This window comes from Mya arenaria, chromosome 11 (genome assembly GCF_026914265.1).
Source record: "Mya arenaria isolate MELC-2E11 chromosome 11, ASM2691426v1".
Lineage (NCBI taxonomy): Eukaryota > Metazoa > Mollusca > Bivalvia > Myida > Myidae > Mya > Mya arenaria.
In genome coordinates this window covers 13,831,752-13,850,241 of record NC_069132.1, presented here as the reverse complement: position 1 = coordinate 13,850,241, position 18,490 = coordinate 13,831,752, and the positions used below count along the sequence as shown (strand labels likewise).

Sequence of the window (18,490 nt, the reverse complement as noted above, 5' to 3'; positions counted from 1 at the left end):
GAGGCGATCTTTTGTATTTATTGATAACTGTCTCGTGAATAGTGCAAATTTGTGTTCGATACAAGACTTATACCTTAAGTTTGATGCAAAGGATACAAACACAATCTCAATATGCATGTTGATTTAATATGCTAATTTTTGTGTATGTACATATATCATGTATATAGATATCATGCCTTCATAGTAACTATTAGTACATAATATGAATATCACGTTTAATGGTGGAAATAAAGATGAGTTGAGTTGAGTTGAGTTGACAGGCTAATTTGAAACTTTGGGTACTTATTCATACCACTTGTCACTCTCAGAGTATATAAGACTAAATAACTGTAAATTAAACGTAAAGATTTCTAAACTATAATATAATAAAAGGAACTTGATTGTCATTTTGTTCAAACAAAGTTAGAAGCTGAAACATCTGTCTTCCCAGCTGAGATGTCGGGTGACATTAATGATTTGTATATAAACTAAGTGTTCCAGAGCAGATGAAGAGAAGGAAGAGAGGAATTGAAATGTATTGTATAGCGCATTAAAAATGTGAATTATTTCTATCAAATGATTAATTTTGGACTTTTAGTTCGGTATTGCGAACTTAAGTTCACCCCGTTGCATAATAGATTAGTACTCTAAGTTTTAGGGTAAGTATATTCTATGTTCGTCTTTTTCTGCATCCGTGTTGCGCATCCTCATTACAAAACATATACATGTATGTCATTAAACAAATCCTAAAAAGGATATAACCATCGTTTCCGTCATTAAGAACTATTGCCTGACAGCTGAAACGTTCTTTTCTTTAACCAATCTTGATTGTTTTCTACAAACCGACAAAAATGTCTGCCGTGTGCAATTTAAACCTGATTTTTATTAAGGGATTCCAATTTCACTTATAATGGTTTATCTTTTTTTTTTAAATTATACACGAACCATTTTAAAAAATCGTTTTCGTATATTTCGTTTTATCTTTTCCAGCATATGATTGTATAATTGTTTCGTAAATAAGAAATTATGTGCGTGTACAGCCAATCTTGTCCGCATCGGATTGTTGTTAAATTAATTTGATTTGTGTTTCCAAATTCAGTTGGCATACTTTGACGAAAAAGTGGTGCGGAAAAATACGGCAAAAACGTTTATTTGAAAATTGCTTACGAAGATTCTGTACAAAATAACATGATTCTCACACAGGTAAATCCATACGGTACATATAGTTGGAAATGAAAGTTATTATATTGTTTAAAAAGTGTTATATAAGTATACAATAACCTATGCATTGAATGAATATTCTGCGCTCTGGTTTGGAAACGAAGGCCGAAATCAAACTGCACAGTGTAGTGGTGTATTCGTGTCAAACGCAGTCATTTACATTTCTGAACTCTTCTGGCATGCATAAATTACAATGGGGATAATAACACCGCTGCTTGCTTCGACAATGATGTTCACATATCGCATGTTTCATGCTTGCGGACGTTTATGCGCAATATGGCTCAAGACCACAGTTATCTGCCCCCCGTTGACCAAGATCCGGATGTGAATACAGAAAAAAGAGTGCTTGTGTTCAAGCATAAGTATTTTATTAAAGATGAATGAAGGGGAAGAAACATATGGCCTTTTTGCATAGAGCTTAAAATAATTTTACACTGTATTGCAAAAACTGATAGTTTTCAGTGTAAAAAATGGAAAAATCATTGCCTGTGGAACTATGTAAATTGGTTGTTTGTAGCCTTATTCCGTCTTGACCTCCGGCTCATGTATTACTACTCAATTTTGTGAAACAACGCATTGGTCAATCCTATGTTTTCTTGTGATTAAATTTTGTGTCTTGGATTGTTCTACAGCAGCCAGTTACTTGTTTTTCAATTGGAACTGTTTTAAAGTGAAAAGCCAGGTTAGTGTCTATATGAAACATATAGTAAAAATAACTGTGGTCTCACGCCATATTTGAATATCCACACATTGGGCCGTTTGTTCAGAGCTTTGTTTAAATTTACTACGCGAATAACGGCATCGTTGTGAACTTTTTAAGATGAATATCTTATGATGATCTCACATAAATATATTTGAATTAATAACTATAGATGAAATAATTGTCTCAAGTTTTGGTAGAACTACCACTGCAGATTATGATTGTATCGAGTAGAAAATTACGATAAAGTTAACAATGTTGATTTCTTTAACTGAAAAATCGATTTAATATGTGTGTTAAAGTATTTTGTATAAACCGAATCATTAAACAACAAGGCTTTCTCCCACTTCCTCGTTTTCTAAAATGTTTATTATACATTATGATTTGTTACTAGGTTTGCAATGATGCATACATATTTGACTAATTATAGTATTATTACATAATAGTATGATGGTAAATATATAGACAAGCACGTTAACCAAACCAATAACAATGAAAATGATGCTGAGGCATAATACTAAAAATTAATCTCCTTATAAGTAATATACAGTCGAAACTCGTTGTGTCGACTTTGTCGGGACCTAGGGGGAAAAGTCGAGATAACGAACATTCGACACATCCGAATTGCATAAAAAAATTCACCAATTCCGACGCGTTTGAGTTTGATTTAAGTCCGACATCCAACTTCTGCAACTGAAAGGTCTTGTTACCGTCATGAAAGCAGCAAACGTATCATTGGAAATAGAATGAAAAAAATATTTATTTGTGTCAAATTTATTTAATTCACTTCATGGGTTACACAAAACAGATTTAAAACCACAATTACATACACTTGTACATTGTAAGAAAACGGTATAGCACATATGACAACAACTTAAAATAGCAAATTCGTTATGCCTCAGGCGCGTAGGAAGGAAATTGACTCTGGGGCCGCGGAAGGGGTTGGCACGGGAGGGATGTCCCCTACCTTCGAGATGTTTTTTTTTAATTTTTAGCATTGAAGGACTCGATTTCCAGTGAGTTCAGGTTTTATTTTAATGTTTTTATCTAAACCTTTTTCGGTTAAAATAGTTGATGGATATAAAACTATAATCGTTTAGTAGCATGTGTTCATATTTGCAGTCTCACAATGTATGCTAAATAACAAATTAGCACAGTTAACCCGTTTATAGTGAGACCACGAGTGACTTTTGAACCATTTCGAGTTGAAAGACATGTGTTCATTTTTTCTAGTGACAAAAGATCTCTTTGAAAATTTAAAACTTTAGGGTCATTCGGAAAGTCTATTTTAAAGTCTAACTTTCATGTGGCGAGGTTGAAATTACATAGTAACATATTGCTGGCTATTTAATGACATTTCTATTTTAACGAGTAATTGCAATCATCACAATGAACTAAACTTTTTGAAAGGTCAAAAACGATACAAATAATAATTGTCTTATTGCCTCTTCTTTCACTTACCCGTCTTTGTTAATCCGCCGACTGTTTTCATGGCATGGTGTCACAGGACAAATAGCTAGATGGTCACAGGTTTAATTATGACATGGTGACCTGTTTACTCAGACTGGTATTGATCTATATGAGCGTAGCTTTGTTTTAAATACGATTATTATGAAAATCGGTATCAAATATTCGCGGCCCCATTGCCGTTACTTGTCAAAATATTGGGGTCGCGGTCGAGGCCCCTCCGGCCCCAGCTCCTACGCGCCTGTGCCTGTTTGTTTTCTACATGCAGTATAGAGAAAAATATGTCACGTAACTTTCAATGCTGTCGAATTTTCCGATGATGTCATCGAAGTCCTTGTGCGTTTCAATGAATAGCTTGAGCAATAAAAGTCTCTTTTATCAAATACATAGACAAACAACTTTATATTATTCACATTAACCAATTAAACTCCAATTATGACAGTTTTTTTTTATTTTGACACGAATGGTAATTTAGCGACATGCCGCAAACCGTATTGAATATTTTCGCACCTACAACTCGATCTATTTGTTCGACATAAGCAACAAGGGAAATCGACCACAGGGACTGAAATAGGAGGTCTACATAGCGAAAAAAAAATCGAGATAGAAAAATCGACACAAGCAGAGATATCCGACGTCGACATAGCGAGTTTGGACTGTAGTTATATTAAGTACTTTATGATTAACCATTACTCTGTTATTTCACAATTGTTTTATCATGATACACTTCTATTTCCAGGTTTTCGACTGGAACAGTGTTCTCTAGCTGGACATCTGTCTTCTGCAGATAGAAAGCTTACAAACAATAGTTCATCAATAAATTTTGAGAAAATAAAGTACGTGCATCATGCATATAAACATATACTTTGAAAATTAGCATAACACAATCACTTTAAAGTTATTATTATTTTTTGTCTTAACCACATAATCTACTTCAAACATTACAGCACAAAACAATATGTACAATGTTTCATATCTTTAATTAGATTTAAGCATTCGTTATAGTTTCATCTTATAAAGACGTTGTTTTCAAAAGAGCAACAAAAATATAAGTAAAACGGTATTCTTACCGACATCTCGGCAGCGTCAACGGGTTGATTTGAGGTTTTGGTGTAGCCAATTTTCCAGAACCCACGGAGACAGGGAAAAATATATTCTTCCTCTGTCGGATCTTCCCTATCCATACCTTTGAAGTTAAACATGATTATAAATTATGTGTCAAAACGGCTTTGCAAACTGATATAAATCCTTATAATGTGTTCAATGCCATATTAGTTTAAGTTTAACAAAATGTAGGCCGCGAGAGAAGGTCAATTTCTAATTCAGCTATAAAGTGTACATTAAATGTTATCCAAAATTGTATTCAATTGGAAGAACAGTATAATAGGTTGATATACAATGGAAACTTCAGGGACAAGCCTTGTGGTAAAAATAACAAATATATGATATGTTTAAGAGGCACACAACAAGATACCAAACGACACTGAACGAGTGAAACACACGTATAAACAAGCAGACCACATATGCATCAACATAGCTTTATCAATAAATGATAAGATCACCGCCTTGGAACGGTCTGTGAAACAAGAGTTCAATGACACTTAGGTATACTGGTGCTTTAAACTAGTTTATTTGTAAGCCTTACCCGTACACATGCTGATAGCCAGTCCACATATAAATGTGACCATAAATCCAAGCAGACCAAAGTACATGTAGGATATGTCATAAATAGCTAGATGCGTGCCTTCTTGAACACGTTCAGTCCTGCAAAAGAAAGCAATTGCAAATCACACAATACATTAATTAACACAAAGTACATAAACATTAGATACTTAAGGATTTATATTGGAAGTCTATGGCTTACTTATAGCATTTCAAATGGCATTACAAGCAATATAAGGAAATTCACTAAAAGGTTGAGAAACTTACGTCGTAAAGTTTGTTACAGTGGCAAGTGTATTTGTCAGGTTGAACGCGGACATTGATGTCAGGTTTTTTGTGAGGCAACCTTCTATTGAGACAGGAAGGGATGTCGGGGCCTTTGCCCCGTAAAGGAAGGAGCCAAGTGCTACCCACATGTTTACAACAATACCGATGATTCCGCCTGCAAACGCTCCCTGTAAAAAGAGAAATAGTTTATGGGCTTTGAGAATAGTTAACAACATACAAGATGCAAGATACAAGAATCTTTATTTAAAGTCTGGCATAGTGATAACAAGAAACATTAGCTCAATGAGCTATTTTCCGACATGAGTAACAAACATTCATAACATAACAATGAGCTAGTGACCTTCAAATGCAAGATACAATATAAATATGTTTATTTGAAAACATACATAAACAAATATTGTAATATATCTTTTCATTAACATGGTTATATCAAGGTAAGAGCTTACTATCCAGTTTGCTTGTGGAAACGTTGCCCCTAGAAAGATGATACCGACCATCGGCCCACCAGTAGCTCCCATTGCAGTAACACCTATCTTAAACGATATCCAGCGTGCATACTTCTGATTGCATTTCATGTGGTGCAATAGCAAAAATAGCGCAAATAAAATAAACGCAACAATAGTACATACAAAATCAAAATAATGGTATCCAAGATTCTTCATTATTCAGTACTACACATTAACAGTTTATTGGCATATCAGAATCATTAGCTCCGCCTGAGATGCCACCTACTTGTAATGTTTGCTTCTTAAATGAATTTTAGAACAATTCATTTTTGTGTCATTCATAAAATAGTATGACAATGGCTTGTACAATTTGTAGGATAATCTACCTTTCCTTTGAATTAATTTGGTTATGTATATGGGCATTCAGGTCAGACAGGGTTGTCCAATAATTTCTTGATGGCAATTTGATTTCTACCTTGATAAGTCACTTATAATTGTACGTATTGTGATACTCAGTTTCTTTTGTTGTAACACAGCTCCCGACAATAGTGTAGGATTTTATACCTGTGTGATAGGTCCCGTCAACGAACGAGCTAGGTACGCAAGACCAACAGCAAGGGCGCCGTATACTAAGACTGAAATTGCACAAGAATTTGTCAAACATACGAGTGACGAAAGATAAAGAATAGAATCACTATTTTTAATATATATTTCCAATATCTTTCTTACCAACAAGTTTTGCAATCATTGTTTTCTTGTACTGTTGAGCGTCCTTCAAGACGTCGATGAGAAGATCTTGCAATGTATTCGCCGACATGGAGTTTATGCCTGAGGACAAAGAGCTGAAATGATATATCATAAATTCTAAAAAGTAATACTTGCTTTGAATGTTTTTGGTTATATAGCCTTGCTAATGAAGCAGAGTTATATATCGCCTCTGCGTTCGTCGTTAAAGTAGTAAATGTTTTATTTTGCAAATACTAAATGTGAGTGTAATGGTATTCATGATTGATGTCATTATCAAAGGGAGGTAACCTGAGCGCTCCGCTGAACAAGGCTGCTATGAATAATCCCGCTAAGCCAGGAACATTGCGGAACACTCGCATCACAAAATAGGGAACCAGCTGTAACAACATGAGTTCTTTATAATACGATGGATATACGGGGTTATATTTATCAATCAAAAAGCTACTATGATGATATGGAAAGTCGGTATGACATAAAATTGCATTTAATATATGAATACATATGTATATCAAACTTATCCTAGGGAGCAATGCTTTGCTGAAAATATTTTCGGAATGTACGAGTTCTTAATAAAGCAGTATATACGCCTACCTGGTTATTGTTTGAAATAGCACCTGATAGGTAAGGGTCACATTGCTCCAGTGTGAAGTAGGCATATAACAGGAGACCCACCAGGGCTAGCAAAACTCCGTAGATCACCAAAAACGGGATGTTCAATAGACACGATCTGATAGGAAAAAAGAAACGTTTGAAATGGCATTCCATTTAAAGGAAATACAAAATGGAAACACATTTTTTCATTATTCAAAAAAATTCAATTATGAGTAAAATCACCTGCATTCATAATTATACGTAGATAAATCTAATACATCTAAGAAAAATGTTGGTTCCAATATATTTATGTACATTTTAGCATCCCTGATGGATTTCATGGAGCAGATTCTCTGTACGGCTGACTGGTTGCAGCAGTTCGGTAACCAGTTGAAAATTCCGCCAATCAGCAGTCCCCATACCGTGTGCCGAACTCGGGGGTCCGGGTCAATTCTGAATTGCACTTTGTGGTTTCTCATCAAGATGTTTAGGTCATGTCGCAAAGTTTTTTATGTACACAAATATGTAAGTCGTGCTTAAAATGATTTTCTAACCGAAAAAGAACATCTTAAATAAGACATATGCTATTTATCAAACAAACAATACAGTTACTGTAATCGGCACCAATGAAGATATGAAACCTACATGCTGAAATTGACTCGGCCTCCAGCGATGGCGATTTCTCCCATACGTTTCATGCCACCGACCTTGTTTATTCCCTGAAAAACATGAACTGATTTCCTTTATCCGTATCGAACATGATTCCAAGTATGAATGAATGTAATCGCGATTTTGTTAAAACCGTGTTTTTTGTATCATGGTTATGCCGACGACAACGATAATGATTGGAATGAGGTTGATAAGGGGGAAGACGACGAGGAGGAAAAGACGGAGGAAGAGGCTGAGTAGGACGACGACGAGGAAGCTAGAGAGGAGGGCAGCGAAAAGGACGAGGATGTGGTAATTGAGTAGGTTGAGGAGTTATCTTCATAAGATAACATTGATGATGATGATGATGATGATGATATTCATGATTAGACTGATCATTTAAACGAGACGCTAGTGTTGTTACCAATATAAGGATAACGAGCAGCCCTCCATACAGTATAATAAACTGGAAAACGTCTGTCCAAATTACTGTTCGTAAACCACCCTGAAAATATACAGTAAGTATATCACATACATATACACAAGTTGCCAATTATTAGAAACACATACCTTTCATAACTTTAAAAAATAATAACATAACACTAAAACGGCTTATTTTACTTACTATGGAAGTGTAAAATGTCCCAATGATACCGACCATAACTACCGACAGCCATAAAGGAATGCCAGCAACTGCAATAACACAACTTTATTTCACCATGTTCAATGTTGGAAGTTCAATAACATTACTATTACTTAAGAAAATAGAAAATGCAAATACTTTTGTATATATAAATATTTATATAAACATATCAATTCAATGAAGCTATCTCTACCAGCTTCAAGTGCGAGAGCGGGTGCAAGCAAGACAATGGCCATATAGAGTAACTGAAAATAGAAAAAGTAAGAATGTGAATTAAATTCTGATATAAAGAGTTGCAACGATAAAGCCATTTAAAGACAGGTCAGTTGTGAACTGTTTTCAAAAAAGTATTGAATGCTTTGATGCGAGTATTTACCGTTTGAAGCATTCCCATAATCGTTCCAAGCAATTGAACAGCTCTCGACTTGAAACGGCGACCGAAGTACTGCAAACATCAAAACCAATACAGTAGTGGATACTCAAAACCTTAGTGTCATACTATTATGTTAGCATAATATAAAACGTGAAATAAGTATGTACTCACACATTTGTCAGCCTGAGTGGATGTAACATAGAAGCAAATTTATTATGACAAAGGGTGTGATTTGCCAAAGGGTGGGTAATTTGATCTGATATTGGTCGAGATTCTAAAACAACGTAATTATTACGCCTTACTCTAAATGCATAAGAGATCGTATGTTTCTCTTTACTGACTAGTGCTAGATAGTATATGACCTTTCGAGCAGTCAGTAATTGTTCAATGTACATGAGCTGATGTTGCATAGTTACTCCAAACAAGTAAGAGTTTGAGTATTATGCAGGGGATTTCATTTACCTCTATATCCACCGGGTGTCTTATGACCACAAGTAACCTCAGGGTGTCTTACGACCTCAGGTTACCACAGGGTGTCTTACGACCACAAGTAACCAAAGGGTGTCTTACGACCTCAGGTTACCACAGGGTGTCTAACGACCTCAGGTTACCACATGGTGTCTTACGACCTCAGGTTACCACAGGGTGTCTTACGACCACAAGTAACCACAGGGTGTCTTACGACCTCAGGTTACCACAGGGTGTCTTACGACCTCAGGTTACCACAGGGTGTCTTACGACCTCAGGTTACCACAGGGTGTCTTACGACCTCAGGGAACCACAGGGTGTCTTACGACATCAGGTTACCACAGGGTGTCTTACGACCACAAGTAACCACAGGGTGTCTTACGACCTCAGGTTACCACAGGGTGTCTTACGACCACAAGTAACCACAGGGTGTCTTACGACCACAGGTTACCGCAGGGTGTCTTACGACCTCAGGTTACCACAGGGTGTCTTACGACCTCAGGGAACCACAGGGTGTCTTACGACATCAGGTTACCACAGGGTGTCTTACGACCTCAGGTTACCACAGGGTGTCTTACGACCTCAGGTTACCACAGGGTGTCTTACGACCTCAAGTTACCACAGGGTGTCTTACGACCTCAGGGAACCACAGGGTGTCTTACGACCTCAGGTAACCACAGGGTGTCTTACGACCACAAGTAACCGCAGGGTGTCTTACGACCACAGGTTACCACAGGGTGTCTTACGACCACAAGTAACCGCAGGGTGTCTTACGACCTCAGGTTACCACAGGGTGTCTTACGACCACAAGTAACCGCAGGGTGTCTTACGACCACAGGTTACCACAGGGTGTCTTACGACCACAAGTAACCGCAGGGTGTCTTACGACCACAAGTAACCGCAGGGTGTCTTACGACCACAGGTTACCACAGGGTGTCTTACGACCACAAGTAACCACAGGGTGTCTTACGACCACAGGTAACCGCAGGGTGTCTTACGACCACAGGTTACCACAGGGTGTCTTACGACCACAGGTTACCACAAGGTGTCTTACGACCACAAGTAACCACAGGGTGTCTTACGACCACAAGTAACCACAGGGTGTCTTACGACCACAAGTAACCGCAGGGTGTCTTACGACCACAGGTAACCGCAGGGTGTCTTACGACCACAGGTTACCACAGGGTGTCTTACGACCACAGGTTACCACAGGGTGTCTTACGACCACAAGTAACCACAGGGTGTCTTACGACCACAGGTAACCGCAGGGTGTCTTACGACCACAGGTTACCACAGGGTGTCTTACGACCACAAGTAACCACAGGGTGTCTTACGACCACAAGTAACCGCTGGGTGTCTTACGACCACAGGTTACCACAGGGTGTCTTACGACCACAAGTAACCACAGGGTGTCTTACGACCACAAGTAACCACAGGGTGTCTTACGACTACAAGTAACCACAGGGTGTCTTACGACCACAAGTAACCGCAGGGTGTCTTACGACCTCAGGTTACCACAGGGTGTCTTACGACCACAAGTAACCGCAGGGTGTCTTACGACCTCAGGTTACCACAGGGTGTCTTACGACCACAAGTAACCGCAGGGTGTCTTACGACCACAAGTAACCACAGGGTGTCTTACGACCACAGGTTACCACAGGGTGTCTTACGACCACAAGTAACCGCAGGGTGTCTTACGACCACAAGTAACCGCAGGGTGTCTTACGACCTCAGGTTACCACAGGGTGTCTTACGACCACAAGTAACCGCAGGGTGTCTTACGACCTCAGGTTACCACAGGGTGTCTTACGACCACAAGTAACCACAGGGTGTCTTACGACCTCAGGTTACCACAGGGTGTCTTACGACCACAAGTAACCACAGGGTGTCTTACGACCACAGGTTACCGCAGAGTGTCTTACGACCACAAGTAACCGCAGGGTGTCTTACGACCACAAGTAACCGCAGGGTGTCTTACGACCTCAGGTTACCACAGGGTGTCTTACGACCTCAAGTACACCTGAGAGTATTATTTATTTATTTGTGAGCAAGTATTGAGTATGATAAACAATGAGCCGGTCCGATTATGGATAAAGCATAATAACGTTAGATACCTCATATGTGCTAGTGAGCCTAAGTGGGTAGAAGAGCGGCACTAACAACAGAGCTTGGATGGCATTGTCGGCCATGATTGCAACCCATAGGTAGTCCGACATCGTGCTGCAAGGAACGATTAAAACTTTCATCTCCCTTTTACATAATAGTAATAAAACCACACAGCAACATCTTGGTATGTGTCAATGACTTTTCTTTATCAGCTCAAATTGAAGGTTCGGATGTGAATATAAATCGTACAAACTAGATGGTAAAACCTTAGACAGTTTGTTAATGACTTGTATCCGCCTACTACTGGAATACATTATGGTAATAATCTCTTCGACAATTGCACTACAATTGAGACATCGGATTCGGACAAAATGCATTATGATGTAACAAAAATTATCACTGGTGCATCGATTTTTTTAATAGAAATCGTAAACGCCGACCTTTTTGGGCAATCTCTTATCTGAAAGAAGATTCAAACACAAACTTAATTTTATGTGTAATACAAAACAATCCGCAACTTACGACTTTCTAAATATAACCTTATAAACTCCATATATATTCTACTTCTACGTTGTAAAATCTTAATGTTTTAAGTTCGAGTCCAAACTGGGGTTCTTTTTCATGGCCTCTCAAAATGGACTCCAGTACTGATTTCTATCTAGGAAACGGACTCTAGAGTGATTCTAAAAGCTATCAGCTTTCGTAACGATCGAGTCAAAAGATTTGTATTAGCTATTAACTAAAATTAGGATGTATTACGATTCTCCGTGCCTTTCTCCATCAAAGCACGGATCACACTTTCATCTATTGTACATATATTGTATCTGCCACACAGTGTTAGTTCACAACATATCAAGATTTTACCAAGCAATACAACTAAAATTAAATACCACGTTAAGACTGAGCTTTAGTTCATTGAAATATGATCACTTGCACTAGAAATCATTCGCATGTCGCTCTATGGGAAAGCTGCTCACCTCTTTCTTACCCTCTAGTTACACCCAAAGACCAAACATGCTAACAACAATACTCTCACTAGTTCCTGGAGCAGCATTCCTTAGGTTAACTATTGAAAGGTGATTTATTCTTTTCTGAATTATATCTTCAGAAATCTTTTCTTCCGCTTACCCATGTATTGTTTCTACACAAATATCGCAATGAGTTCATTTTGCGCTGCAAATAACACGCGCTATTGCGGTTTTCTGTTGTCTCTAAGACACATACCTTTATCCACCTTTATCTATACGTAATATTGGTGGTTAAAAAATACTTCTTCTTCCATAAAAGAAAAACTATTTGGATTTTCACCTTGTTAGACTGATCCACAATTGTTTAAACACTTACATACTACTGATGCCAATTTGCACAGGAATTTCGTTAAAGCTTTTAATGATACGCTTATATGAACTCTAAAAAACAACAGGGTCTGTATTCACTTACGTTTTGGGTTATATATATGAAACACTACAGAAACAAGCCCAGTAACCAAAAGTTTAAACAATTACAGGGTAAACGCCAAAGACATAGAGCACAAAAACAAACAAGAACTATGGAACAACAGCACAAAACTCCACAAACAACACAGTACATATATATACTATTTAAAAAAATAGGTGTGTTTATCAATGATTGTTAGGTACCGCCTTGGAACGGTCAGTAAATGTAAATTTACTGTGGGCTTAAACCAGTTTATGTGCACAACCTCATTCTTATCCCAACAATTCCGAATAACGTAAAAAGGTAAAAGGTGAATCTTATCAAAGTATGCAAGTTTGAGAATCAGAATCAGAAAAGCAAAATTATATTTGGTTGAAAAAAGAGCTATTATACGAGCTCAAGTCTAAACGTTAGCGACTTTGGACCCTGCTTATCTCTGAAAATTGGGTGAAAGTCACCAGGTGATGATGCATAGCGGATTCCATCCGTCAACTTTCTGCCAATTATTGGTTCTATTCATAAAAAATCGTGACAAAGTTGATTAAGCAAATATTCGATTTTTTTTATATTACATTATTGGTTTTTAGACCATATCTTTTTTTTAAAGAATAACCAGATGACTTAGTATTAACGTACTTCTTTCTTAATACATTGTTTTATCCGTTTAAATGGCTTACTTTGGTTTGCACAAGGCAACGGTCATCGGATTTTACAGGTATTGGTACGTAAGATGCTATTGTTTTTGAGTCTACAAACACTTTTATGCTGGAGGAACTTGTGTAATTCAGTTATGTAAAATACGATACACTTGACTAAATTTCCAGCTGAGCTTAAAATAGGACAAAAAGGAAAATCAGTATTTTTGGCATTGGTCTAAAAATTATAGGTAGGGGCGATTGTTTTTATCAAAATTCCCTACTGATATTAAATATAATTGTTTTCCGAGCTAACAGTCTCTTCTGAAAATAAAACCCACTTTATGGTCGAGGTTGGGTTGCTATAGGTACGATCGGGTTGCCCTAAACACAAACAATATTTTTAACGAGAGTTTTATATTTGGAATGCATCTAAAGTAAGTTAACTCAGTGTTCATTTTTGTAGAAAATATCGCACAACTCGTATATTTATGGTTACATGGTAGCTGTAATTATAAATTATAAATTATATTGATTGCATAATGGCCCGCCTCCGTCATATCCCCCAGTGTGGCTAAAACAAATTTTGAAGCCGAAAGGTGAAATTTACCCCAATCGGTTGGTGGCGTATATGCCAAAGAAATAATTTTGAAGCCAACATGCTGTGTATTCTGATGAATGACATCTAGTGTGGTCCAACGGCGGTGACAGTTTGAAAACAGCTCCTGATAGGACCACATCGCTGTTCTTCGTCGAGTCTCTATCAGTTGCCGACTATATTAATACAGTGAGTAATTGCATGTATCAAAATGTTCTTGCAAAGGGGGGTCACTGAAAGCATTGTATTTATTCTATTTCCGCTTCACAAGTCAGGTGGGAATTATGCAGGAATAGCTCGCGCTGTCACGTCCATCTTTATGGCAGGCAATTGTATTATAAATGTAAGTCCTCATTTAGTCGGATTTGAACGAAAATGTTTGGCAGAAGTGACCAGTATGAGAAAGTGTCGCCCTTAAAACCGGTGTACCTTCGATGCCAAGGTCACAGCAACCGTGTGAACATAAGTATGTTTTTCTATATAAAGCTTACTTATATTTGTACGTAGCTTTGGCATACAATGTCAGATTTTGAATTATTTTGCAGAAGTGACCACCATAGCATAAGGTAGTGTCGCCCACAAGATCCGTGGTTTTACCTTTGAGGTCACGGTCACAATTTCCTTCTGAACTTAATACGTTTTGCTTTATCAGCCTTACTAATAATTAAAGCGTGTGTCCGGTCTATATCTTTTTCATACGATGTGAGATTTAAATTAATTTGGCGTTCCGACACTTAGGCGTGCGGGGATATTCATGACATTTAGTGATATCTCTTATTATAATTATGTAAAACATCCCACATTTTTTTTTCTTAACAATAATCTAATTATAATGAAATACAATATTTTTTATTCATCAACTTAGCTCAAGTATACTCATCAAATGTAATGTTCTGACTATGACTCGAGATTGCCGTTATACCAGCAAGAGATCATGTATTTTCGCGATCTTCTAAATAACTCACTGTATAAAACCCATTAATAAATGGATAGAAATTTGACGGTTCTTTTCGTTACTATTTGGAATGTTGCTGTTTTGTAATCCGCTTAATAGAGTTTGGGTTGCCAGCGTTCATTTAAATGACTACATGTGAATCTGTCTGGCGGGTCCCATGGGCGGGGGCATGAGCCTAATCACTTAACAGTGTTATCGTTTGAAAAAGGAAAATGAATGAAGTAAACAATTTATGGGTCTTTGCCTTGAAAGGCGTTCATTATAGATTGATGCAATAAACATATTTTTATTGTAATACATTATAGTGTTCAACTCGTTTGACTCGACAAATATTTTTTTTGCATCAACCTTAAGTTTGCGCTTTTAATACTTTATTAAGATGTCTATAAAAAGTGAAATGAAGAGAAGTGCGAAAGGGTAGCAAAGTCACGATTTGTTCAACTTATTAAGAAAAGTTGGATGAATCACGTGGATTATATACAAAAAAAAAGAAATTAAATAATTCCTACGTGGAGACGTTCTTTGAACAGATACACATAAGAATCAGGATGTACATTTCTCGTGGTATTCAAATTTTACAGCTTGAATTGCATGGTATCTGGTTGCATAATCTTTAATGGTGTTTTATTTTCATTCGTTAAGATGAATAAAAACATACGGGGCTTTGATTCTTGTCTAAATTTATCGATTCTTAATTGACTTAGGAATCAAATCACAATCATACTTAATCAGTTTATGTTTATCCGATCGATTTCCACTGAAACATACCATATTTTCAATATGAATATGACGTATATATTCCGGTTGGTTGTATTTTGTCGTAATTTTATGAAATAAAACCAGTTGAAACCAGTACAATTGAGACTACGGTGATAAAAGCCAACCAATCAACAAAGGCACTGTTTAAGGCACCAGGGTAAAGCCAAATTGACACTCAACAAGGCACACATACGCTTCAAATATCACAGCAACATATTTAACAAAGATATTTTATTTATATTATTGGAGTCGATAACTTTTTACTGAGTTAATATAGCAAATAGGAAGGAAAAAATGACGCACGCGCAGCGCAGCTGACATTCCTATCAATGCTACCACGTGACTAACAGCGAATTCTCGGGTAAGGTTCGACTACTGTTACACTTTGGTCATGAGCAACGGTTTTCAGACATTTCATATGTCAGTATTACTTTTTTAATTCATCAGGTAATGCATTTGGTGTCCGTTTATGAGCGAGAAATCCTTAAAGCCAGTTCATATATAATGACAAAATGTAAATCATACGTACGTGTAAACGTAGTGCTCCATGGGAATGCCGAGGACGGACACCGCTGACTGGTAGGTGACGACGAGGGACATGGCGACTGGCAGTAGGTTCATTTGCCGTCCACCAAGAAGGTACTCTTCTGGCGTTGTTTGTTTTTTGTAAAATCCGTAGTAAATTCCAATTGCCGAGGATATTACCAGAAATAGCACCATAATTACATAATCCAGCACGTGGAACTTTGGATCGTCGATTGAGTTCATTTTGAGATTTTAGATATTATGTGTTTTTGGCTTAACCAAATGCATTCAAGTCATACCAAAATATGGAAACTTACAAATGAATAAAAACTCGTGATGGAGAATACATATCAACAGGTTATCTTGAGAGTTATATTCCCCGAAATCGTAAAAAAGAACTCAAGCAGAGAACTAATCTATATTTCTTAGTTTAAGCAACATTTTATAGGCCTTTGCTTGAAGTTTGTTAGCCTATTTGATTAATCATGGTAAAATGGCGCGCGATAGATATAGGTATTTTGCGTAACTCAACGGAACGGAATCTTGTATTCACCATGGGTTATCTTCATATGTGTTCAATATACTAGTACATAAATATATTATATGCTCGTTGAAACAACACTTAATTGGTAATTATAATATATATGTTTGGTCTTCATATTCATCTGAAACATCCTATTATATGTAAACCTGTAAGGATGTTATCGTTTATTATTGCAACTGAACAGACGTAAAGTAATAGTGGTCGAAAGTAACTTAATTTTACATGATTAAGTATTCAATTCGTGGATATGCGAATGACAACCTAAAACATATGATAATATACTTTACTAAGTTCAGTGACAGTGAACAGAACATAAAGGATATCTGTTCTTTAAACAGGCATGTACTGGAAAAACATACCAATTGCCCGTGCAATGAAATGGTGTGTGAAATATTGAACAGACCCCAGTTTAAAAGGCAGATCCATACACATCGGATGTGAGTATTCAAAGTTTCATGCTGAATTCTTGATAAAAAAAAATAGAAAAATAGAAAGAAAATCTTTAGAAAAACTATCATCATACCAATGTCCTGAAATAGTCAGTCAATGATCTCAGTTTAACATTGGAGGCTATGTAAACGTGAATAAGTGGTATCTTACCTCTCAGGGTACGTTAGGGAGAACCAAAAGGTATCGAATTGTCATATTTGCTGCGAGGGTAAAAATACTTCAAAATGTTGTAAACACCTTAGAAATAGACAGACATCGTACCAATGAAATGTGGTTTATAAGTCGCTTAAATATTGAGGACTATGGGAATGTCTTTGTACTTTGCACTGTCTCTATACCTAGACCGGCCGATTACTTGGAGTAGGTTTTTAAATGATCTTTTTTCATAACATTTTGTTCTAGATATCAATTTTGTAAAGATATAAAAAGCTTATTTTCATACAATATCACAGAGAAGTATGGGCTGTTTGTCCTTTCCATGCATTTGTGTTGTACTTCTAAATCTAAATTTGGAAATGTGTGAGGTGGTTTTCAACCTACTAAAGGGATTTTACGCTTCTTAATGCAGTATTTTGTGATACAGTAAGGTTTTAATTCGTACGGAATCGGTGCCATTAAAGACATATAATTCTGAACATTACAATGTGTTGCGCAATGGTTTGGGGGAGGGCTGGTGGAGGCGGCAGTCACACCTAAGGAATACACACCTAAAGTTTGTTAATTCCACTATTGCAGCCGAGCAAATTGTAAAATTTACTGGTGTCGGTACTCTAGACAGAAAAAAACTGTCTGGTCAGGTTTATTTTGTTGGTGGCGATTTAACCGGGCCGTCAAAATCCCGCCTGTCGGGAACCATCCTATGTCTAACGTCCCTAAGTGCCAACCCACTGATATCCTCTGCCCCGCTGTGGAAACATTGTTATCGGTGCATTGTGCATTATATTATTGTTTATCCTAGACAGTTCGTTGTACATATTCTTAAACTTTATTTAATTTTTACAACGATTGTGAAACAAGCTATTACAACTTATATTAATCATATGTTGCGCGAGAATGTGGTCTTGTGTATTGTAAATATTGTTTTTCTATTTTTGTCTAAAGGGGTCAAATTAACGCATATGCATGTAATAATGGTTTGTCTTGAGGGATTTAAATAAGTAGAAATGTACGGAAGTTTGTAACAATAGTTGACTGTGTTAATGTTCTGAGAAGCTAAAACAATGATATGAGGTATGATACCCACTGGAA

At 37.0% G+C, this 18,490-nt stretch overlaps 1 protein-coding gene across 2 annotated transcripts; it reads right to left on the bottom strand.

Annotated features, from left to right (window-relative positions):
• Positions 1 to 2,318: 2,318 nt before the first annotated feature.
• LOC128209778 (sodium-coupled monocarboxylate transporter 2-like) lies at positions 2,319 to 16,498 on the bottom strand. 2 transcript variants are annotated; one of them, XM_052913980.1, is made up of 17 exons: positions 16,253 to 16,498; positions 11,348 to 11,453; positions 8,769 to 8,837; positions 8,586 to 8,637; positions 8,375 to 8,442; positions 8,174 to 8,254; positions 7,747 to 7,820; positions 7,417 to 7,554; positions 7,102 to 7,237; positions 6,799 to 6,887; positions 6,493 to 6,605; positions 6,328 to 6,398; positions 5,764 to 5,850; positions 5,297 to 5,484; positions 5,013 to 5,131; positions 4,438 to 4,553; positions 2,319 to 4,148 (listed from the first exon to the last, which is right to left on the bottom strand). In XM_052913980.1, exons 1-17 carry the CDS (start codon positions 16,489 to 16,491, stop codon positions 4,065 to 4,067), a joined length of 1,830 nt encoding a protein of 609 aa, XP_052769940.1. In that variant the 5' UTR covers positions 16,492 to 16,498; the 3' UTR covers positions 2,319 to 4,064. The 2 variants fall into 2 exon arrangements, with proteins under 2 accessions (XP_052769940.1, XP_052769941.1); XM_052913981.1 differs by lacking the exon at positions 6,799 to 6,887 and having other exon boundaries at positions 5,764 to 5,846.
• Between the last annotated feature and the right edge of the window lie 1,992 nt (positions 16,499 to 18,490).

Excerpts from the sequence above, each read along its gene's own strand:
- LOC128209778 (XM_052913980.1), bottom strand. The coding sequence starts at position 16,491 with ATGAACTCAATCGACGATCCAAAGTTCCACGTGCTGGATTATGTAATT. Across the intron at positions 8,638-8,768 it reads TTATGGGAATGCTTCAAACG|TTACTCTATATGGCCATTGT; the intron begins GTAAATACTCGC and ends TTCTATTTTCAG. Across the intron at positions 4,554-5,012 it reads GGCTATCAGCATGTGTACGG|GTATGGATAGGGAAGATCCG; the intron begins GTAAGGCTTACA and ends TTAACTTCAAAG.